Consider the following 25,894-nt stretch of genomic DNA (forward strand, 5'->3'; position numbering starts at 1 on the left):
AGAGGAGCCTGAAAGCTGAAGGCTCTGCCTCCCATTCTACTCTTACAAACCCTAGGAACTACAAGTAAGCCTGCAGTCTGAGAGCGAAGCACTCTATTGGGGTGATATGGTACTATGAGGTCCCTAAGATAAGATGGGACCTGATTATTCAAAACCTTATCAATCAATGAATCAACTTTTTTCTTGTATAGCGCCAAATCACAACAAACAGTTGCCCCAAGGCGCTCCACCTTGCAAGGCAAGGCCATACAATAATTATGAAACACAGTCTACGTCTAAAGCAACATAACCAAGGGATGGTCCAGGGTCACCCGATCCAGCCCTAACTATAAGCCTTAGCGAAAAGGAAAGTTTTAAGCCTAATCTTAAAAGTAGAGAGGGTATCTGTCTCCCTGATCTGAATTGGGAGCTGGTTCCACAGGAGAGGAGCCTGAAAGCTGAAGGCTCTGCCTCCCATTCTACTCTTACAAACCCTAGGAACTACAAGTAAGCCCGCGGTCTGAGAGCGAAGCGCTCTAATGGGGTAATATGGTACTACGAGGTCCCTAAGATAAGATGGGACCTGATTATTCAAAACCTTATAAGTAAGAAGAAGAATTTTAAATTCTATTCTAGCATTAACAGGAAGCCAATGAAGGGAGGCCAACACGGGTGAGATATGCTCTCTCCTGCTAGTCCCCGTCAGTACTCTAGCTGCAGCATTCTGAACCAACTGAAGGCTTTTTAGGGAACTTTTAGGACAACCTGATAATAATGAATTACAATAGTCCAGCCTAGAGGAAATAAATGCATGAATTAGTTTTTCAGCATCACTCTGAGACAAGACCTTTCTGATTTTAGAGATATTGCGTAAATGCAAAAAGGCAGTCCTACATATTTGTTTAATATGCGCTTTGAATGACATATCCTGATCAAAAATAACTCCAAGATTTCTCACAGTATTACTAGAGATCAGGGAAATGCCATCCAGAGTAACGATCTGGTTAGACACCATGCTTCTAAGATTTGTGGGGCCAAGTACAATAACTTCAGTTTTATCTGAGTTTAAAAGCAGGAAATTAGAGGTCATCCATGTCTTTATGTCTGTAAGACAATCCTGCAGTTTAGCTAATTGGTGCGTATCCTCTGGCTTCATGGATAGATAAAGCTGGGTATCATCTGCGTAACAATGAAAATTTAAGCAATACCGTCTAATAATACTGCCCAAGGGAAGCATGTATAAAGTGAATAAAATTGGTCCTAGCACAGAACCTTGTGGAACTCCATAATTAACTTTAGTCTGTGAAGAAGATTCCCCATTTACATGAACAAACTGTAATCTATTAGACAAATATGATTCAAACCACCGCAGCGCAATGCCTTTAATACCTATGACATGCTCTAATCTCTGTAATAAAATTTTATGGTCAACAGTATCAAAAGCAGCACTGAGGTCCAACAGAACAAGCACAGAGATAAGTCCACTGTCCGAAGCCATAAGAAGATCATTTGTAACCTTCACTAATGCTGTTTCTGTACTATGATGAATTCTAAAACCTGACTGAAACTCTTCAAATAGACCATTCCTCTGCAGGTGATCAGTTAGCTGTTTTACAACTACCCTCTCAAGAATCTTTGAGAGAAAAGGAAGGTTGGAGATTGGCCTATAATTAGCTAAGATAGCTGGGTCAAGTGATGGCTTTTTAAGTAATGGTTTAATTACTGCCACCTTAAAGGCCTGTGGTACATAGCCAACTAACAAAGATAGATTGATCATATTTAAGATTGAAGCATTAAATAATGGTAGGACTTCCTTGAGCAGCCTGGCAGGAATGGGGTCTAATAAGCATGTTGATGGTTTGGATGAAGTAACTAATGAAAATAACTCAGACAGAACAATCGGAGAGAAAGAGTCTAACCAAATACCGGCATCACTGAAAGCAGCCAAAGATAACGATACATCTTTGGGATGGTTATGAGTAATTTTTTCTCTAATAGTCAAAATTTTGTTAGCAAAGAAAGTCATGAAGTCATTACTAGTTAAAGTTAATGGAATACTCAGCTCAATAGAGCTCTGACTCTTTGTCAGCCTGGCTACAGTGCTGAAAAGAAACCTGGGGTTGTTCTTATTTTCTTCAATTAGTGATGAGTAGAAAGATGTCCTAGCTTCACGAAGGGCTTTCTTATAGAGCAACAAACTCTTTTTCCAGGCTAAGTGAAGATCTTCTAAATTAGTGAGACGCCATTTCCTCTCCAACTTACGGGTTATCAGCTTTAAGCTACGAGTTTGTGAGTTATACCACGGAGTCAGACACTTCTGATTTAAAGCTCTCTTTTTCAGAGGAGCTACAGCATCCAAAGTTGTCTTCAATGAGGATGTAAAACTATTGACAAGATACTCTAACTCCCTTACAGAGTTTAGGTATATGACATTAGAGAACATAAAGAAGGAATCATATCCTTAAACCTAGTTACAGCGCTTTCTGAAAGACTTCTAGTGTAATGAAACTTATTCCCCACTGCTGGGTAGTCCATCAGGGTAAATGTAAATGTTATTAAAAAATGATCAGACAAAAGGGAGTTTTCAGGGAATACTGTTAAGTCTTCTATTTCCATACCATAAGTCAGAACAAGATCTAAAATATGATTAAAGTGGTGGGTGGACTCATTTACTTTTTGAGCAAAGCCGATAGAGTCTAATAATAGATTAAATGCAGTGTTGAGGCTGTCATTCTCAGCATCTGTGTGGATGTTAAAATCGCCCACTATAATTATCTTATCTGAGCTAAGCACTAAGTCAGACAAAAGGTCTGAAAATTCACAGAGAAACTCACAGTAACGACCAGGTGGACGATAGATAATAACAAATAAAACTGGTTTTTGGGACTTCCAATTTGGATGGACAAGACTAAGAGACAAGCTTTCAAATGAATTAAAGCTCTGTCTAGGTTTTTGATTAATTAATAAGCTGGAATGGAAGATTGCTGCTAATCCTCCGCCACGGCCCGTGCTACTTGCATTCTGACAGTTAGTGTGACTCGGGGGTGTTGACTCATTTAAACTAACATATTCATCCTGCTGTAACCAAGTTTCTGTTAGGCAGAATAAATCAATACGTTGATCAATTATTATATCATTTACCAACAGGGACTTAGAAGAAAGAGACCTAATGTTTAATAGACCACATTTAACTGTTTTAGTCTGTGGTGCAATTGAAGGTGCTATATTATTTTTTCTTTTTGAATTTTTATGCTTAAATAGATTTTTGCTAGTTATTGGTGGTCTGGGAGCAGGCACCATCTCTACGGGGATGGGGTAATAGGGGGATGGCAGGGGGAGAGAAGCTGCAGAGAGGTGTATAAGACCACAGCTCTGCCTCCTGGTCCCAACGCTAGACAGTCACAGTTTGGAGGATCCCAAAAAATTGGCCAGATTTCTAGAAATGAGAGCTGCTCCCTCTAAAGTGGGATGGATGCCGTCTCTCCTAACAAGACCAGGTTTTCCCCAGAAGCTTTGCCAATTATCAATGAAGCCCACCTCATTTTTTGGACACCACTCAGACAGCCAGCAATTCAAGGAGAACATGCGGCTAAGCATGTCACTCCCAGTCCGATTGGGGAGGGGCCCAGAGAAAACTACAGAGTCCGACATTGTTTTTGCAAAGTTACACACCGATTCAATGTTAATTTTAGTGACCTCCGATTGGCGTAACCGAGTGTCATTACTGCCGACGTGAATTACAATCTTACCAAATTTACGCTTAGCCTTAGCCAGCAATTTCAAATGTCCTTCGATGTCGCCTGCTCTGGCCCCCGGAAGACAATTGACAATGGTTGCTGGTGTCGCTAACTTCACATTTCTCAAAACAGAGTCGCCAATAACCAGAGTTGAATCCTCGGCGAGTGTATCGTCGAGTGGGGAAAAACGGTTAGAGATGTGAACGGGTTGACGGTGTACACGGGGCTTCTGTTTAGGGCTACGCTTCCTCCTCACAGTCACCCAGTCAGCCTGCCTTCCCGACTGCACGGGGTCTGCCAGGGGGGAACTAACGGCGGCTAAGCTACCTTGGTCCGCACCGACTACAGGGGCCTGGCTAGCTGTAGAATTTTCCACGGTGCGGAGCCGAGCCTCCAATTCGCCCAGCCTGGCCTCCAAAGCTACGAATAAGCTGCACTTATTACAAGTACCGTTACTGCTAAAAGAGGCCGAGGAATAACTAAACATTTCACACCCAGAGCAGAAAAGTACGGGAGAGACAGGAGAAGCCGCCATGCTAAAACGGCTAAGAGCTAGTAGCTACGCTAAGCTAGCGGATTCCCAAACAGGGAATCCGACACTAGACAGGCTGTGGAGCAGCACAGGTAACGCACGACAACAGCGCCAAAATAAAATAAAAATCCACTAGACAGGCTGTGGAGCAGCACAGGTAACGCACAACAACAGTGCTAAAAAATAAAATAAAAATAAAAATCCACAGGACAGGCTGTGGAGCAGCACAGGCAACGCACGACAACAGTGCTAAAACAAAATAAAAATCCACTAGACAGGCTGTGGAGCAGCACAGGTAACGCACGACAACAGTGCTAAAAAATAAAATAAAAATAAAAATCCACTGGACAGGCTGTGGAGCAGCACATGTAACGCACAACAACAGTGCTAAAAAATAAAATAAAATAAAAATAAAAATCCACTGGACAGGCTGTGGAGCAGCACAGGCAACGCACGACAACAGTGTTAAAAAATAAAATAAAAATCCACTAGACAGGCTGTGGAGCAGCACAGGTAACGCACGACAACAGCGCCAAACAAAAATCCACTGGACAGGCTGTGGAGCAGCACAGGTAACACACGACAACAGTGCTAAAACAAAATAAAAATCCACTGGACAGGCTGTGGAGCAGCACAGGTAACGCACGACAACAGTGCTAAAAAATAAAATAAAATAAAAATAAAAATCCACTGGACAGGCTGTGGAGCAGCACAGGCAACGCACGACAACAGTGCTAAAAAATAAAATAAAAATCCACTAGACAGGCTGTGGAGCAGCACAGGTAACGCACGACAACAGCGCCAAACAAAAATCCACTGGACAGGCTGTGGAGCAGCACAGGTAACGCACGACAACAATGCTAAAACAAAATAAAAATCCACTAGACAGGCTGTGGAGCAGCACAGGTAACGCACAACAACAGTGCTAAAAAATAAAATAAAATAAAAATAAAAATCCACTGGACAGGCTGTGGAGCAGCACAGGTAACGCACGACAACAGTGGTAAAAAATAAAATAAAAATCCACTGGACAGGCTGTGGAGCAGCACAGGTAACGCACGACAACAGTGGTAAAAAATAAAATAAAAATCCACTGGACAGGCTGTGGAGCAGCACAGGTAACGCACGACAACAGTGGTAAAAAATAAAATAAAAATCCACTAGACAGGCTGTGGAGCAGCACAGGTAACACACGACAACAGTGGTAAAAAATAAAATAAAAATCCACTGGACAGGCTGTGGAGCAGCACAGGTAACGCACGACAACAGCGCCAAACAAAAATCCACTGGACAGGCTGTGGAGCAGCACAGGTAACACACGACAACAGTGGTAAAAAATAAAATAAAAATCCACTGGACAGGCTGTGGAGCAGCACAGGTAACGCACGACAACAGTGGTAAAAAATAAAATAAAAATCCACTGGACAGGCTGTGGAGCAGCACAGGTAACACACGACAACAGTGGTAAAAAAAAATAAATGAATAAATAAATAAAATAAAATAATAAAATAAAAATCCACTGGACAGGCTGTGGAGCAGCACAGGTAACACACGACAACAGTGGTAAAAAATAAAATAAAAATCCACTGGACAGGCTGTGGAGCAGCACAGGTAACGCACGACAACAGCGCCAAACAAAAATCCACTGGACAGGCTGTGGAGCAGCACAGGTAACACACGACAACAGTGGTAAAAAATAAAATAAAAATCCACTGGACAGGCTGTGGAGCAGCACAGGTAACACACGACAACAGTGGTAAAAAATAAAATAAAATCCACTGGACAGGCTGTGGAGCAGCACAGGTAACGCACGACAACAGTGGTAAAAAATAAAATAAAAATCCACTGGACAGGCTGTGGAGCAGCACAGGTAACACACGACAACAGTGGTAAAAAAAAATAAATGAATAAATAAATAAAATAAAATAATAAAATAAAAATCCACTGGACAGGCTGTGGAGCAGCACAGGTAACGCACGACAACAGTGGTAAAAAATAAAATAAAATCCACTGGACAGGCTGTGGAGCAGCACAGGTAACACACGACAACAGTGGTAAAAAAAAATAAATGAATAAATAAATAAAATAAAATAATAAAATAAAAATCCACTGGACAGGCTGTGGAGCAGCACAGGTAACGCACGACAACAGCGCCAAACAAAAATCCACTGGACAGGCTGTGGAGCAGCACAGGTAACACACGACAACAGTGGTAAAAAATAAAATAAAAATCCACTAGACAGGCTGTGGAGCAGCACAGGTAACACACGACAACAGTGCTAAAAAAAAAAAATAAAAAAAATAATAAAATCAAAATCAAAATCCACTGAACAGGCTGTGGAGCAGCACAGGTAACGCACGACAACAGCGCCAAACAAAATCCACTGGACAGGCTGTGGAGCAGCACAGGTAACGCACGACAACAGTGCTAAAATAAAATAAAAATCCACTGGACAGGCTGTGGAGCAGCACAGGTAACACACGACAACAGTGCTAAAATAAAATAAAAATCCACTAGGCAGGCTGTGGAGCAGCACGACAACAGTGCTAAAAAATAAAACAAAAATAAAAACGAAAGCGTTAGCAAGCTAGTTAGCCTGCCAACGCTGATGAAGGCCAGCTGATAAAAGAGCTCCGTCGCGATGCTTCGACCGTTAGAGGTCTTCCTTAGGCGTTGGAGCACGGTGAAAAAGTAAAAAAAAAGTAAAAAAGTAAAAAAGTCTTGAAAAAGACTGTTAATTCAAAGAACTCAAACAGCTCAGTTCAAACAGCTAACAGATACAGCAGAACACCGCTGTGCTCCGGAACAGGAAGTCAACTGATGAAACTCCATCCACACCCCCATCCCCATCTTATAAGTAAGAAGAATTATTTTAAATTCTATTCTAGAATTAACAGGAAGCCAATGAAGAGAGGCCAATATGGGTGAGATATGCTCTCTCCTTCTAGTCCCCGTCAGTACTCTAGCTGCAGCATTTTGAATTAACTGAAGGCTTTTTAGGGAACTTTTAGGACAACCTGATAATAATGAATTACAATAGTCCAGCCTAGAGGAAATAAATGCATGAATTAGTTTTTCAGCATCACTCTGAGACAAGACCTTTCTGATTTTAGAGATATTGCGTAAATGCAAAAAAGCAGTCCTACATATTTGTTTAATATGCGCTTTGAATGACATATCCTGATCAAAAATGACTCCAAGATTTCTCACAGTATTACTAGAGGTCAGGGTAATGCCATCCAGAGTAAGGATCTGGTTAGACACCATGTTTCTAAGATTTGTGGGGCCAAGTACAATAACTTCAGTTTTATCTGAGTTTAAAAGCAGGAAATTAGAGGTCATCCATGTCTTTATGTCTGTAAGACAATCCTGCAGTTTAGCTAATTGGTGTGTGTCCTCTGGCTTCATGGATAGATAAAGCTGGGTATCATCTGCGTAACAATGAAAATTTAAGCAATACCGTCTAATAATACTGCCTAAGGGAAGCATGTATAAAGTGAATAAAATTGGTCCTAGCACAGAACCTTGTGGAATTCCATAATTAACTTTAGTCTGTGAAGAAGATTCCCCATTTACATGAACAAATTGTAATCTATTAGACAAATATGATTCAAACCACCGCAGCGCAGTGCCTTTAATACCTATGGCATGCTCTAATCTCTGTAATAAAATTTTATGGTCAACAGTATCAAAAGCAGCACTGAGGTCTAACAGAACAAGCACAGAGATGAGTCCACTGTCCGAGGCCATAAGAAGATCATTTGTAACCTTCACTAATGCTGTTTCTGTACTATGATGAATTCTAAAACCTGACTGAAACTCTTCAAATAGACCATTCCTCTGCAGATGATCAGTTAGCTGTTTTACAACTACCCTTTCAAGAATTTTTGAGAGAAAAGGAAGGTTGGAGATTGGCCTATAATTAGCTAAGATAGCTGGGTCAAGTGATGGCTTTTTAAGTAATGGTTTAATTACTGCCACCTTAAAAGCCTGTGGTACATAGCCAACTAATAAAGATAGATTGATCATATTTAAGATCGAAGCATTAAATAATGGTAGGGCTTCCTTGAGCAGCCTGGCAGGAATGGGGTCTAATAAACATGTTGATGGTTTGGATGAAGTAACTAATGAAAATAACTCAGACAGAACAATCGGAGAGAAAGAGTCTAACCAAATACCGGCATCACTGAAAGCAGCCAAAGATAACGATACGTCTTTGGGATGGTTATGAGTAATTTTTTCTCTAATAGTTAAAATTTTGTTAGCAAAGAAAGTCATGAAGTCATTACTAGTTAAAGTTAATGGAATACTCAGCTCAATAGAGCTCTGACTCTTTGTCAGCCTGGCTACAGTGCTGAAAAGAAACCTGGGGTTGTTCTTATTTTCTTCAATTAGTGATGAGTAGAAAGATGTCCTAGCTTTACGGAGGGCTTTTTTATAGAGCAACAGACTCTTTTTCCAGGCTAAGTGAAGATCTTCTAAATTAGTGAGACGGCATTTCCTCTCCAACTTACGGGTTATCTGCTTTAAGCTACGAGTTTGTGAGTTATACCACGGAGTCAGACACTTCTGATTTAAAGCTCTCTTTTTCAGAGGAGCTACAGCATCCAAAGTTGTCTTCAATGAGGATGTAAAACTATTGACGAGATACTCTATCTCCCTTACAGAGTTTAGGTAGCTACTCTGCACTGTGTTGGTATATGGCATTAGAGAACATAAAGAAGGAATCATATCCTTAAACCTAGTTACAGCGCTTTCTGAAAGACTTCTAGTGTAATGAAACTTATTCCCCACTGCTGGGTAGTCCATCAGAGTAAATGTAAATGTTATTAAGAAATGATCAGACAGAAGGGAGTTTTCAGGGAATACTGTTAAGTCTTCTATTTCCATACCATAAGTCAGAACAAGATCTAAGATATGATTAAAGTGGTGGGTGGACTCATTTACTTTTTGAGCAAAGCCAATAGAGTCTAATAATAGATTAAATGCAGTGTTGAGGCTGTCATTCTCAGCATCTGTGTGGATGTTAAAATCACCCACTATAATTATCTTATCTGAGCTAAGCACTAAGTCAGACAAAAGGTCTGAAAATTCACAGAGAAACTCACAGTAACGACCAGGTGGACGATAGATAATAACAAATAAAACTGGTTTTTGGGACTTCCAATTTGGATGGACAAGACTAAGAGACAAGCTTTCAAATGAATTAAAGCTCTGTCTGGGTTTTTGATTAATTAATAAGCTGGAATGGAAGATTGCTGCTAATCCTCCGCCCCGGCCCGTGCTACGAGCATTCTGACAGTTAGTGTGACTCGGGGGTGTTGACTCATTTAAACTAACATATTCATCCTGCTGTAACCAGGTTTCTGTAAGGCAGAATAAATCAATATGTTGATCAATTATTATATCATTTACCAACAGGGACTTAGAAGAGAGAGACCTAATGTTTAATAGACCACATTTAACTGTTTTAGTCTGTGGTGCAGTTGAAGGTGCTATATTATTTTTTCTTTTTGAATTTTTATGCTTAAATAGATTTTTGCTGGTTATTGGTAGTCTGGGAGCAGGCACCGTCTCTACGGGGATGGGGTAATGAGGGGATGGCAGGGGGAGAGAAGCTGCAGAGAGGTGTGTAAGACTACAACTCTGCTTCCTGGTCCCAACCCTGGATAGTCACGGTTTGGAGGATTTAAGAAAATTGGCCAGATTTCTAGAAATGAGAGCTGCTCCATCCAAAGTGGGATGGATGCCGTCTCTCCTAACAAGACCAGGTTTTCCCCAGAAGCTTTGCCAATTATCTATGAAGCCCACCTCATTTTTTGGACACCACTCAGACAGCCAGCAATTCAAGGAGAACATGCGGCTAAACATGTCACTCCCGGTCTGATTGGGGAGGGGCCCAGAGAAAACTACAGAGTCCGACATTGTTTTTGCAAAGTTACACACCGATTTAATGTTAATTTTAGTGACCTCCGATTGGCGTAACCGGGTGTCATTACTGCCGACGTGAATTACAGTCTTACCAAATTTACGCTTAGCCTTAGCCAGCAGTTTCAAATTTCCTTCAGTGTCGCCTGCTCTGGCCCCCGGAAGACAATTAACTATGGTTGCTGGTGTCGCTAACTTCACATTTCTCAAAACAGAGTCACCAATAACCAGAGTTTGATCCTCGGCGGGTGTGTCGTTGAGTGGGGAAAAACAGTTAGAGATGTGAATGGGTTGGCGGTGTACACGGGGCTTCTGTTTAGGGCTACGGTTCCTCCTCACAGTCACCCAGTCGGCCTGCTTTCCCGGCTGCTCGGGATCCGCTGGAGGGGAACTAACGGCGGCTAAGCTACCTTGGTCCGCACCGACTACAGGGGCCTGGCTAGCTGTAGAATTTTCCACGGTGCGGAGCCGAGTCTCCAATTCGCCCAGTGTGGCCTCCAAAGCTACGAATAAGCTACACTTATTACAAGTACCGTTACTGCTAAAGGAGGCCGAGGAATAACTAAACATTTCACACCCAGAGCAGAAAAGTGCGGGAGAGACAGGAGAAGCCGCCATGCTAAATCGGCTAAGAGCTAGTAGCTACGCTAAGCTAGTGGATTCCTAAAAACACGCAAAGTGAATAATGTGTAAATAATTTAGAGGTGATTCAGCAGAAGGAGTGCTTTAGTTAAGGCACGTAAAGATTACACTGGGAAACAAATCGTAATCTAGATAACTAGATCAATCTAACTGCACAGATTAAACAGCTAACAGATACAGAAAAACACCGCTGTGCTCCGGAACAGGAAGTGATACAATACCGCAGTGAGAGCCAACCACCAGTAGAGGCAAGCAAGAGTAAAAGTCACATCAAATCACACCATAAGTCTCCCCAGTGCCCCTAACCTGACCCACCGCCTGAGCAAACACACGGACAACAGTGGTCAGGCAAAAAGTCCTTGAGGTGTTTTTGATGATAACTTACCATTTGGTCTACTCCCATTTCATCTGCACCCAATTTTGGTGGTTTTCCCATTTCGTTTACCTTTGTCTAAAAGTGCAGCTTTTATTCATCTGTTTAGGTAGTCAGGTGTCTAAGCGGAACAAAGGTGTAAAAGCTTTCATCCTTTGTTTAAGCTTTGAGTAATAATTAGATTAAACACATAGGTGTGAATGGTAATTATCACACCTTAGCAAATCACTCTACACCTCTAACGGCATATTATTACAAAATTTCATGTGGCAATGCCACTACACTTTGATTTATTTATAAGTTCAACACTTTTGGGTAGTAGACAAACTAGGAGTAAACGATATGGGAATAGTGGTCAGAATGAGTGTAGTCCAAATGGGAATTTGAGTGTAGATGAAATGGGAATAAGCTGTTTTTGATTACAGGTGGAAACCTCAAGCAGACCAGACTCAGGGGAGTGACCACCTGTCTTGGCCATACTAATAAAAACAAAATAATAAAAGCACAAGAAAAAAAATAGTCAAACTTGCACAGACAGAAATGTTGCAGTTAAGCAACCATATACATCTAGAGTCCAGTACACTGTAAAATATAATTATTTGACTTTATTAGGAAAACATATGCAAACTTGCTGCCTTACAAAAGTAACTTATGTTGATTTACTGATTCAGATTTGATTAACTTAATTATTTTGAGTGTGTAGCACTCATTAATTAAAATAATTGGATTATAGTAACTTGTTCATTTCAGGTTGCAGTACTCAGATAAATGAGATTACAGACATATTTACTGTGAGCATCCAGTACTCAAGTGAGAGCTTAATTCTCTTTAGTTTTGCTCATCCATCATATTCAGGTCAACTTAAGTTTCTTGACGTAAAAGAATTTTAACCACCACCACCGCTTTTGAGTAAAAACAAAGGCAATCACAAACCCAACACAAACAACAGACCCAACACAAACAGACAGAGCTTCTGTCTTTGAGCACCCTGCCCACTGCTGTAAGGAAAAAAATCATTTACTTTTGACATGGAACAGTACAGATATGTTGTAAAAGTCATTAAAAGAAAGGCAGTTTTGACTTATGGTTTTGATTTATAACCCAACTAATTCCAGACAGTTTATCAAATTAACGTCAACTGTCATTTTTACAAAGTGAAAAATATCGTGCATATGTTTTAGCTTCAAAATAATGCACTAATTCTGAATGTTTGAGCTTTAACACACACAGATGCCAAAAGGCATTATGGGAAAACGAGCCTCTGCTATTCATTGGTTGGTTGGTTTTTTATTTGTAAAAAACAACACACAAGTTACTGTAACATGTGTGTTGGTTTTTACAAATAAATGTGTATTTGTAAATATGCCATTTTTTTATTTGTTAAAAAAAGCATTTGCAAAAATGAAATTTTTTTTTGTTAAGTATGATTCAGGGCAACGAATAGCAACCGTGTGTTGGACGCTATTCACACTTTCATCCAGTAGATGGCAGTGTTCTATGCAGTCTACCAAATAGTAAAATATTTACTTGCCAAATCAGGGTAGCAAGCACAAGTAATCCCACAGCACTGACAATGAGTGAAAAACAGGTTGGAGAGAGCCCTGGTAGTCGAAACATGGGCTCACCATGGACGTGTGCAACCGGGAATGCACAAAGTAAATGAGGCAGATCTGCACATGTCTGAAAGAACACCCGAAGGACACTGGGTACAAAAAGTTATTTTTTTTTTATTATGTGGCTTAAGTGGTATATCAATCAACCTTTTTTTATATAGCGCCAAATCACAACAAACAGTTGCCCCAAGGCGCTTTATATTGTAAGGCAAGGCCACACAATAATTATGAAAAACCCCAACGGTCAAAACGACCCCCTGTGAGCAAGCACCTGGCTACAGTGGGAAGGAAAAACTCCCTTTTAACAGGAAGAAACCTCCAGCAGAACCAGGCTCAGGGAGGGGCAGTCTTCTGCTGAGACTGGTTGGGGCCGAGGGAAAGAACCAGGAAAAAGACATGCTGTGGAAGGGGGCAGAGATCGATCACTAATGATTAAATGCGGAGTGATGCATACAGAGCAAAAAGAGAAAGAAACAGTGCATCATGGGAACCCCCCCACAGTCTACGTCTAAAGCAGCATAACCAAGGGATAGTCCAGGGTCACCTGATCCAGCCCTAACTATAAGCCTTAGCGAAAAGGAAAGTTTTAAGCCTAATCTTAAAAGTAGAGAGGGTATCTGTCTCCCTGATCTGAATTGGGAGCTGGTTCCACAGGAGAGGAGCCTGAAAGCTGAAGGCTCTGCCTCCCATTCTACTCTTACAAACCCTAGGAACTACAAGTAAGCCTGCAGTCTGAGAGCGAAGCGCTCTAATGGGGTAATATGGTACTACGAGGTCCCTAAGATAAGATGGGACCTGATTATTCAAAACCTTATAAGTAAGAAGAAGAATTTTAAATTCTATTCTAGAATTAACAGGAAGCCAATGAAGAGAGGCCAACACGGGTGAGATATGCTCTCTCCTGCTAGTCCCCGTCAGTACTCTAGCTGCAGCATTTTGAATCAACTGAAGGCTTTTTAGGGAACTTTTAGGACAACCTGATAATAATGAATTACAATAGTCCAGCCTAGAGGAAATAAATGCATGAATTAGTTTTTCAGCATCACTCTGAGACAAGACCTTTCTGATTTTAGAGATATTGCGTAAATGCAAAAAGGCAGTCCTACATATTTGTTTAATATGCGCTTTGAATGACATATCCTGATCAAAAATGACTCCAAGATTTCTCACAGTATTACTAGAGGTCAGGGAAATGCCATCCAGAGTAAAGATCTGGTTAGAGACCATGCTTCTAAGATTTGTGGGGCCAAGTACAATAACTTCAGTTTTATCTGAGTTTAAAAGCAGGAAATTAGAGGTCATCCATGTCTTTATGTCTGTAAGACAATCCTGCAGTTTAGCTAATTGGTGTGTGTCCTCTGGTTTCATGGATAGATAAAGCTGGGTATCATCTGCGTAACAATGAAAATTTAAGCAATACCGTCTAATAATACTGCCTAAGGGAAGCATGTATAAAGTGAATAAAATTGGTCCTAGCACAGAACCTTGTGGAACTCCATAATTAACTTTAGTCCGTGAAGAAGATTCCCCATTTACATGAACAAACTGTAATCTATTAGACAAATATGATTCAAACCACCGCAGCGCAGTGCCTTTAATACCTATGACATGCTCTAATCTCTGTAATAGAATTTTATGGTCAACAGTATCAAAAGCAGCACTGAGGTCCAACAGAACAAGCACAGAGATAAGTCCACTGTCCGAAGCCATAAGAAGATCATTTGTAACCTTCACTAATGCTGTTTCTGTACTATGATCAATCAATCAATCAACTTTTTTCTTGTATAGCGCCAAATCACAACAAACAGTTGCCCCAAGGGCAACTATGATGAATTCTAAAACCTGACTGAACCTCTTCAAATAGACCATTCCTCTGCAGGTGATCAGTTAGCTGTTTTACAACTACCCTCTCAAGAATCTTTGAGAGAAAAGGAAGGTTGGAGATTGGCCTATAATTAGCTAAGATAGCTGGGTCAAGTGATGGCTTTTTAAGTAATGGTTTAATTACTGCCACCTTAAAAGCCTGTGGTACATAGCCAACTAACAAAGATAAGTTGATCATATTTAAGATTGAAGCATTAAATAATGGTAGGACTTCCTTGAGCAGCCTGGCAGGAATGGGGTCTAATAAACATGTTGATGGTTTGGATGAAGTAACTAATGAAAATAACTCAGACAGAACAATCGGAGAGAAAGAGTCTAACCAAATACCGGCATCACTGAAAGCAGCCAAAGATAACGATACATCTTTGGGATGATTATGAGTAATTTTTTCTCTAATAGTCAAAATTTTGTTAGCAAAGAAAGTCATGAAGTCATTACTAGTTAAAGTTAATGGAATACTCAGCTCAATAGAGCTCTGACTCTTTGTCAGCCTGGCTACAGTGCTGAAGAGAAACCTGGGGTTGTTCTTATTTTCTTCAATTAGTGATGAGTAGAAAGATGTCCTAGCTTTACGGAGGGCTTTTTTATAGAGCAACAAACTCTTTTTCCAGGCTAAGTGAAGATCTTCTAAATTAGTGAGACGCCATTTCCTCTCCAACTTACGGGTTATCTGCTTTAAGCTACGAGTTTGTGAGTTATACCACGGAGTCAGACACTTCTGATTTAAAGCTCTCTTTTTCAGAGGAGCTACAGCATCCAAAGTTGTCTTCAATGAGGATGTAAAACTATTGACGAGATACTCTAACTCCCTTACAGAGTTTAGGTAGCTACTCTGCTCTGTGTTGGTATATGACATTAGAGAACATAAAGAAGGAATCATATCCTTAAACCTAGTTACAGTGCTTTCTGAAAGACTTCTAGTGTAATGAAACTTATTCCCCACTGCAGGGTAGTCCATCAGGGTAAATGTAAATGTTATTAAAAAATGATCAGACAGAAGGGAGTTTTCAGGGAATACTGTTAAGTCTTACATCAAGTAAAGCATGCATTCCAATCTCAAAGTATTACGTACTTATCTAAAATGAGTGTTTACAACAGGATGATGAGTTTGATTTACTTGTCATAATTATTTAATTTGTATGTTAACATTACAGTGTAAAGTCCATAAAGACAGATGACTTAAAAGACGAACATTAGAGTCCCAGTAAATGGACCGCAACTATTTAGTCAGTGCTTGTACTGATTCCAGATCAATCCTTAAAGAGAACATTTGTTTGTTTTTATCCACATGTTGGTGTCCAACCAACAAACACGCTCCACATGTCAACAGTTCCCACATACAGTGAGGAAAACATGCATTTGATCCACTGTCAATTTTTCAAGTTTTCCCATTTACAAATAATGTGAAGGTCTGTAATTTTTATCGTAGGTTCACTTCAACTGTGAGAGACAGAATCTAAATAAAATATCAGAAAATCACATTGTATGATTTGTAAATAATTAATCTGCATTTTAATGCATGAAACAAGTGTTTGATCACCTACCAACCAGCAAGAATTCTGTCTCTCACAGACCTGTTAATTTTTCTTTAAGAAGCCCTCTTATTCTGCACTCTTTACCTGTATTAATTGCACCTGTTTGAACTTGTTACCTGTATAAAAGACACCTGTTCACACACTCAATCAATCACACTCCAACCTGTCCACCATAGCCAAGACCAAAGAGCTGTCTAAGGACACCAGGGACAAAACTGTAGACCTGCACAAGGCTGGGATGGACTACAAGACAACAGGCAAGCAGCTTGATAGAAGACAACAACTGTTATGATTATTTATTAGAAAGTGGTAGAAACACAAGATGACTGTCAATCTCCCTCGGTCTGGGATTCCATGCAAGATCTCACTTTGTGGGGTAAGGATGATTCTGAGAAAGCTCAGAACTACACAGGAGGACCTGGTCAATGACCTGAAGAGAGCTGGGACCACAGTCACAAAGATTACATTAGTAACACATGATGCTGTCATGGTTTAAAATCCTGCAGGGCAGCAAGGTCCCCCTGCTCAAACCAGCACATGTCCAGGCCCGTTTGAAGTTCACCAGAGACCATCTGGATGATCCAGAGGAGGCATGGGAGAAGGTCATGTGGTCAGATGAGACCAGAATAGAGCTTTTTGGAATCAACTCCACTTACGATGTTTAGAGGATGAGAACAACCCCAAGAAAACCATCCCAACCGTGAAGCATGGGGGTGGAAACATCATACTCTGGGGTGCTCTTCTGCAAAGGGGACAGGACGACTGCACTGTATTGAAGGGAGGATGGATGGGGTCATGTATTGAGAGATTTTGGCAAACAACCTCCTTCCCTCAATAAGAGCATTGAAGATGGGTCATGGCTGGGTCTTCAAGCATGACAGTGACCCCAAACACACAGTCAGGGCAACTAAGGAGGAGCTCCGTAAGAAGCATTTCAAGGTCCTGGAGTGGCCTGGCCAGTCTCCAGACCTGAACTTAATAGAAAATCTTTGGAGGGAGCTGAAACTCCAAACCTGAAAGATCTAGAGAAGATCTGTATGGAGGAGTGGACCAAAATCCCTGCTGCAGTGAAACTAAAGGAAGCGTCTGACCTCTGAAACTGCAAACAAAGGTTTCTGTACCAAGCATTAAGGTCTTTTTTTCTATCATATCAAATACTTATTTCATGCAATAAAATGCAGATTATTTAAAAATCATACAAGGTGATTTTCTGATTTTTTTTTTTTCTTTAGATTGTCTCTCACAGTTGAAATGTACCTACGATAATAATGACAGACCTCTTCATTCTTTGTAGGTGGGAAAACTTGCCAAATTCACAGTGGATCAAATACTTATTTGCCTCAATTTAGATCCATATAGTGTTGACTTCTATAGTATTTAACTGATTTAATTAAACCGTGCACAGCAGGTTACATCTACTTGTAGATTTAGAGTTGCGTCAGGAAAAGCACCCGACGTAAAAAACATCTGCCAAATCAATATGTTGATCATAACAATAAATGATCCATATGGGATTGGATGAGATGATCTGCTGTGGTGATACCAGATACAGGAGATCTTCGAAAAGAAAAAAGGAAAAAAAAATTATGACACAGTGTGCATGTGCCTACATGCGGCATCAAGCACATGCTCCCTGACCTGAGCTGAGCTGACCTGACCTGACCTGACCTGACCTGAGCTGAGCTGACCTGACCTGACCTGACCTGAGCTGACCTGACCTGACCTGACGAGACCTGAGCTGAGCTGAGCTGAGCTGACCTAGTCCATGCAGATTTACCACCCTGCATTACACTTTTTCCATTGACTTGGCTGTCAGCTAGAATTGAGGTGAAGGAAGCCAACAAGTTGCGTATTATGACACTTTTGGAGTTACAACGTCATTGTTAAAAAAAAAATAATAATAATAATCGAGTCCTTCACATGAAAGAGTACATTTTTGATGCAGTTTTTTTTTATTGACTTGTAATTTCAGAAACCAGGGAAGTGGTGCGCCATGCATGTCCATATCGCCTGGCAGATCTACCACCACCAACAGAAAGTGAAGGTGAGGACTCTTCAGACTCCTCTGTCATCAACAAACTGATGCTCACACACTTCAAGGTTCTGCTATGAAATCATCATCATCAGAATTCAGCAGGATCGGGTTGAAATTTCTGAGTAGTTCTCAGTTTCTTACAAAAGCTACTTTTTAAAGCAGCCTGAAAGTTTCTACACCCAGTTACAAAATCTCGTCTCACACCTCACTGTGTAACTACACATACGGCTGAAGTCATTGTTTCAGTTTGAAATTATGACACGTAACTTCTTTTGTTCACTAATCAGGTGCAGTAAAACTTGATGTGAAAAGGTCTTTTGCTGTATTTGTGTCTGGTATCTTCTAGCAGCAGATGCAGGCCGACCCTCACAAGTTAGACTTCGGCCTGAAGTCCGAGTTCCTGAGTCGGCCTCCTGGTCCCAGTCTCTTCGGCACCATCCACCACCCCAGCGACTTGGCACGACCTGCCACGCTTTTCTCTGCAGCAGGTCAGTGAAGAGTAGAAGAACAGATTGACTCACTCATCTTCAACCATTGACTTCCCTTTCCCAAGCTACATTGACCACCTCTGATTAGGGGACCTCAAGGTGTTCCCAGGCCAGAAGAACAGATTATTGATTTAAAACATCAGCCTCAGCTTAAAACACAAAGTCAGTCAGATGTTAACAAGTCAGACAACAGTTGACCTCTGGACAACCTCCGCTATAATGGGAACACCATCTCTGGCTCCCTTTTTGCTGTGGGAATCAGTCAGTTTACAAACCCAGAGGTCGTGTCCCAGACATCCAGGCAACACTGCATAGGCATGTCAGGTCTAGACTATTTTTTTTAGACCTCCTGTATTTGGCGGTAAACCTGTCCATGATCCCAGGAAGATAAAAGAATGAGGAAAGTGGTGGAAAAGTAAAGTCAGTTCAAATATTTGATATTTAGGACTTTGGGCCATTTGTCCACCAGACAAGCTGGACAACATTTGTACTTGTCCAACAGAGAGAAAAAAATGACCTGTCCAGCAACAACAGGTAAACAAACAAGCACCAGTGGCGTGACATCCAGATATAATTCATTAAAATGAACCAAAGAGAAACGTAGCAATTGATGAAAATGGATATTTTTGTTAAACCCCTTGAATTAAAACTAAAATTCTACATGACAGCAACATCTGCGGTGGTATACAGAGGCAGAAATATCCATCAGAACCACCCGCTTAGTGTCGTAACCATCCATCATCCATCTATTTTCTTCCGCTTTATCCGGAGTCGGGTCGTGGGGGCAGCAGCTCAAGCAAAGCCGCCCAGACCTCCCAATCCACACACACCTCCCCCAGCTCCTCTGGGGGAACCCCAAGGCGTTCCCAAGCCAGCCGAGAGATGTAGTCCCTCCAGCGTGTCCTGAATCTTCCCCGGGGCCTCCTCCCAATGGGACGTGCCCGGAACACCTCTCCAGCGAGGCGTCCAGGGGGCATCCGGAAAAGATGCCCGAGCCACCTCAACTGACTCCTTTCGACGTGGAGGAGCAGCGGCTCGACTCCGAGCTCCTCCCGAGTGACCGAGCTCCTCACCCTATCTCTAAGGGAGCGCACAGCCACTCTGCGGAGGAAACTCATCTCGGCCGCTTGTACTCGCGATCTCGTTCTTTCGGTCATGAGCCAAATCTCATGACCATAGGTGAGGATCGGAACGTAGATCGATCGGTAAATCGAGAGCTTTGCCCCCCTACTCAGCTCTCTCTTCACCACAACGGTCCGATGCAGCGACCGCATCACTGCAGATGCTGCACCGATCCATCTATCGATCTCACGCTCCATCCGTCCCTCACTCGTGAACAAGACCCCAAGATACTTAAACTCCTCCACTTGAGGCAAGGACACTCCACCGACCTGAAGAAGGCAAAGCACCTTTTTCCAGTCGAAAACCATGGCCTCGGATTTGGAGGTGCTGATCTTCATCCCGGACGCTTCACACTCGGCTGTCGTAACCATGCTATGCATTATTTGACCAGTAGATGTCTCTAATGAGCCGTTAAATGATGCTTCAAGTAAAGATGCTTTTCATGACTCACATGGTTTTGTGCCTTTGCATTTCACCACTACTTCCTGTTTGTCAATGTGTAAAGTTCATTAATACAAAATATTTGGGATAAATTCCATTTTCTGAGACATGATAAACACTGCTGTATGCAGGTTATTAATTTCTTCATTTATTTATTTATCTTTGTTGTCCACCGTAGGAGCACCCTAAAGGTTTCTGAAATAAGCCAAAGACAAAGTCACCATGTTGCCAGATGTGACCGTGAGAACAACAGCATCAACCAGTTCACCGAATTCTGTGTTAACGATGTAGAGAAAATAAACAATTTGACCACAAATGTGTAGTTTCTGATTCAGGCAGCATAATAAGAGCACCCTAACAGCTCTTCTCCTTCTCCCCAACAATCTGACCATCGTTAATATCGAACACTGCATTTTCTTGTCTCACATTCGGTAATGTTGAACTGATCCCAGGACAACGGAATTTAAACAAAATAAAATGTCCATGATGGGCAGCACGGTGGATTAGTGGTTAGCACTGTTGCCTAACAGCAAGAAGGTCATGGGATTGATTCCCTCCTGGGGTCTTTCTGTGTGGAGTGTGCATGCTCTCCCCGTGTTTGCGTGGGTTTCCTCCGGGTGCTCTGGCTTCCTCCCACATCCAAAGACTTGCAGGTTGGAAACTTTAAATTGTCCATAGGTGTGCGTGCGGGTGTGAAGTGTTTGTTTGTCTGTATGTGGCCCTGTGACAGACTGGTGTTCTGTCCAGGATGAACCCCACCTCCTCACGCACTATGACTGACTTACAAGTGTAATTAACATCTTCTGCGTCTTCTCCATCAGGTCCAACACACCCATCGGCGGGACCCTTCGGCCATCCGCCCCACCATCCTGGGAACTTCCTTACCCCGGCGTCTCATTTAGGTAAGTCGACCCCCTCGGTCCTGACTTGAGGGTTTGTGACAGCGGGCGTGTTTGACAAGCTCCCTCTCCTTCCAGAACCGTTCAGTCGGCCTTCATCGTTTGGAGGACTTGGATCGCTCAGTTCATCAGCCTTCGGTGGGCTCGGAAATCCAGCACTAAGTGAGTGTCAGCTTCATGATTCCATTAATGGCATCTTTTAATGATTTATAAGTCTGTGTGACAGCAGAAATAGAATTTTTAAAAAAGTTTGTTCTTGTTGAGATGCTCATTTAACTTGCGTCCTGCCATGTTTTTCCACGTGTTGAATCCCTAACAGCGGCCAACTCGGTGTTCGGCCATAAAGACGGCCCCAATGCACAGCAGCACTTCAACAGCAGCAGTAACAGCGGCCACCAGGAACCGTGGAACCGGCTGCACCGCACGCCGCCATCCTTTCCCACGCCGCCACCCTGGCTGAAGCCCGGAGACTCCGAGAGGAGCGCCTCAGTCAGCTCGCATGAGCGGGACAGAGACTCTGACAAACGAGACTCATCAGTCGGTAAAGACGACAAGGACAGGTGGGCATCAGTGATGACGACGTTCAGTTTCCATTTATATCGGTATATTAACCTCTACATTTGTATTGTCAATTGTGTCTGTATCACGGTCCAAGCAGAGGGTCGCCCCTTTGAGTCTGGTCTGCTTGAGGTTTCTTCCTCAAATCAGAGGGAGTTTTTCCTGACCACTGTCGCCTGTGTTCTTGCTCTGGGGGTTGGTAAGGTTAGACCTTACTTGTGTGAAACGCCCTGAGACAACTTTGTTGTGATTTGGCGCTATATAAATGAAATAAATTGAAATGAACTTGAATTGAATCAAATTTTAATATAATTTATTGAATCAGATTCTTTGTGTTTTTGTTTTTCTGCTGTTCAGTCACTAATTAAATGCCAGTGTGGGTATTTAAGTGATCACAATTAAAACATGAATGGAAATAATTGTGTTGGACGGTAATATAACATGACATAATAATATAACGTGGTGATTCTACTGTGTTTGACTGCCTCTACTGGTGGTTGGCTCTCACTGCGGTATTGTATCACTTCCTGTTCCGGAGCACAGCAGTGTTTTTCTGTATCTGTTAGCTGTTTAATCTGCGCAGTTAGATTGATCTAGTTAACTAGATAACGATTTGTTTCACAGTGTAATCTTTACGTGCCTTAACTAAAGCACTCCCTCTGCTGCATCACCTCTAAATGATTTACACATTATACACTTTGTGTGTTTTTAGGAATCCGCTAGCTTAGCGCAGCTTCTACCTCTTAGCCAGTTTAGCATGGCGGCTTCTCCTGTCTCTCCTGCACTTTTCTGCTCTGGGTGTGAAATGTTTAATTATTTCTCGGCCTCCTTTAGCAGTAATGGTACTTGTAACAAGTGTAGCTTATTCGTAGCTTTGGAGGCCACACTGGGCGAATTGGAGACTCGGCTCCGCACCGTGGAAAATCCTACAGCTAGCCAGGCCCCTGTAGTCGGTGCGGACCAAGGTAGCTTAGCCGCCGTTAGTTCCCCTCCAGCGAATCCCGAGCAGCCGGGAAAGCAGGCCGACTGGGTGACTGTGAGGAGGAACCGTAGTCCTAAACAGAAGCCCCGTATACACCGCCAACCCGTTCACATTTCTAACCGTTTTTCCCACTCGGCGACACACCCGCTGAGGAACAAACTCTGGTTATTGGCGACTCTGTTTTGAGAAATGTGAAGTTAGCGACACCAGCAACCATAGTCAATTGTCTTCCGGGGGCCAGAGCAGGCGACATTGAAGGACATTTGAAACTGCTGGCTAAGGCTAAGCGTAAATTTGGTAAGATTGTAATTCTGTCGCCAGTAATGACACCCGGTTACGTCAATCGGAGGTCACTAAAATTAACATTGAATTGGTGTGTAACTTTGTAAAAACAATGTCGGACTCTGTAGTTTTCTCTGGGCCCCTCCCCAATCGGACCGGGAGTGACATGTTTAGCCGCATGTTCTCCTTGAATTGCTGGCTGTCTGAGTGGTGTCCAAAAAATGAGGTGGGCTTCATAGATAATTGGTAAAACTTCTGGGGAAAACCTGGTCTTGTTAGGAGAGACGGCATCCATCCCACTTTGGATGGAGCAGCTCTCATTTCTAGAAATCTGGCCAATTTTCTTAAATCCTCCAAACCGTGACTATCCAGGGTTGGGACGAGGAAGCAGAGTTGTAGTCTTACACACCTCTCTGCAGCTTTCCTCCCCCTGCCATCCCGTCATTACCCCATCCCCGTAGAGACGGTGCCTGCTCCCAGACTACCAATAACCAGCAAAAATCTATTTAAGCATAAAAATTCAAAAAGAAAAAATAATATAGCACCTTCAACTGCACCACAGACTAAAACAGTTAAATGTGGTCTATTAAACATTAGATCTCTCTCTTCTAAGTCCCTGTTAGTAAATGATATAATAATTGATCAACATATTGATTTATTCTGCCTTACAGAAACCTGGTTACTGCAGGATGAATATGTTAGTTTAAATGAGTCAACAGCCCGAGTCACACTAACTGTCAGAACGCTCGTAGCACGGGCCGAGGCAGAGGATTAGCAGCAATCTTCCACTCCAGCTTATTAATTAATCAAAAACCCAGACAGAGCGTTAATTCATTTGAAAGCTTGACTCTTAGTCTTGTCCATCCAAATTGGAAGTCCCAAAAACCAGTTTTATTTGTTATTATCTATCGTCCACCTGGTCGTTACTGTGAGTTTCTCTGTGAATTTTCAGACCTTTTGTCTGACTTAGTGCTTAGCTCAGATAAGATAATTATAGTGGGCGATTTTAACATCCACACAGATGCTGAGAATGACAGCCTCAACACTGCATTTAATCTATTGTTAGACTCGCTTGTCTTTGCTCAAAATGTAAATGAGTCCACCCACCACTTTAATCATACCTTAGATGTTGTTCTGACTTATGGTATGGAAATTGAAGACTTAACAGTATTCCTTGAAAACCCCCTTCTGTCTGATCATTTCTTAATAACATTTACATTTACTCTGATGGACTACCCAGCAGTGGGGAATAAGTTTTATTACAGTAGAAGTCTTTCAGAAAGCGCTGTAACTAGGTTTAAGGATATGATTCCTTCTTGATGTTCTCCAATGCCATATACCAGCACAGGGCAGAGTAGCTACCTAAACTCTGTGAGTGAGATAGATTATCTCGTCAATAGTTTTATATCCTCATTGAGGACAACTTTGGATGCTGTAGCTCCTCTGAAAAAGAGAGCCTTAAATCAGAAGTGCCTGACTCCGTGGTATAACTCACAAACTCGTAGCTTAAAGCAGATAACCCGTAAGTTGGAGAGGAAATGGCATCTCACTAATTTAGAAGATCTTCACTTAGCCTGAAAAAAGAGTCTGTTGCTCTATAAAAAAGCCCTCCGTAAAGCTAGGACATCTTACTACTCATCACTAATTGAAGAAAATAAGAACAACCCCAGGTTTCTTTTCAGCACTGTAGCCAGGCTGACAAAGAGTCAGAGCTCTATTGAGCCGAGTATTCCTTTAACTTTAACTAATAATGACTTCATGACTTTCTTTGCTAATAAAATTTTAACTATTAGAGAAAAAATTACTCATAACCATCCCAAAGACATATCGTTATCTTTGGCTGCTTTCAGTGATGTCGGTATTTGGTTAGACTCTTTCTCTCCGATTGTTCTGTCTGAGGTATTTTCATTAGTTACTTCCTCCAAACCATCAACATGTCTGTTAGACCCCATTCCTATCAGGCTGCTCAAGGAAGCCCTACCATTAATTAATGCTTCGATCAGAGATTAGAGCATGCCATAGATATTAAAGGCACTGCGCTGCGGTGGTTTGAATCATATTTATCTAATAGATTACAATTTGTTCATGTAAATGGGGAATCTTCTTCACAGACTAAGGTTAATTATGGAGTTCCACAAGGTTCTGTGCTAGGACCAATTTTATTAACTTTATACATGCTTCCCTTAGGCAGTATTATTAGACAGCATTGCTTAAATTTTCATTGTTACGCAAATGATACCCAGCTTTATCTACCCATGAAGCCAGAGGACACACACCAATTAGCTAAACTGCAGGATTGATTTGATTTGATTAATGTATATTGTGATAATTATTCATATGTGAACATAAAAAGCGCAGTGTGTTGTGTTTAGTCACATTTTTTCAATCTGTTGATAAAATATTTTCTTTAAAAATGGCCGCAATTTCCATGAAATCAAATCAATTTTATTTATATAGCGCCAAATCACAACAAACAGTTGCCCCAAGGCGCTTTATATTGTAAGGCAAAGCCATACAATAATTACGGAAAAACCGCAATGGTCAAAACGACCCCCTGTGAGCAAGCACTTGGCGACAGTGGGAAGGAAAACTCCCTTTTAACAGGAAGAAACCTCCAGCAGAACCAGGCTCAGGGAGGGGCAGTCTTCTGCTGGGACTGGTTGGGGCTGAGGGAGAGAACCAGGAAAAAGACATGCTGTGGAGGGGAGCAGAGATCGATCACTAATGATTAAATGCAGAGTGGTGCATACAGAGCAAAAAGAGAAAGAAACACTCAGTGCATCATGGGAACCCCCCAGCAGTCTAAGTCTATAGCAGCATAACTAAGGGATGGTTCAGGGTCACCTGATCCAGCCCTAACTAT

General features: G+C 41.8%; 1 protein-coding gene across 1 annotated transcript in view; it reads left to right on the plus strand.

Annotated features, from left to right (window-relative positions):
* The window catches only part of auts2a (activator of transcription and developmental regulator AUTS2 a), a 975,777-nt gene that overhangs the window by 945,400 nt on the left and 4,483 nt on the right, over positions 1 to 25,894 (plus strand). The window contains 5 exon segments of the mRNA XM_034179013.1: positions 18,197 to 18,268; positions 18,606 to 18,747; positions 21,132 to 21,212; positions 21,288 to 21,371; positions 21,529 to 21,769. Of these exon segments, the coding sequence (XP_034034904.1) occupies positions 18,197 to 18,268; positions 18,606 to 18,747; positions 21,132 to 21,212; positions 21,288 to 21,371; positions 21,529 to 21,769 (620 nt within the window).

Source organism: Thalassophryne amazonica, chromosome 9 (assembly GCF_902500255.1).
Source record: "Thalassophryne amazonica chromosome 9, fThaAma1.1, whole genome shotgun sequence".
Taxonomy (NCBI): domain Eukaryota; kingdom Metazoa; phylum Chordata; class Actinopteri; order Batrachoidiformes; family Batrachoididae; genus Thalassophryne; species Thalassophryne amazonica.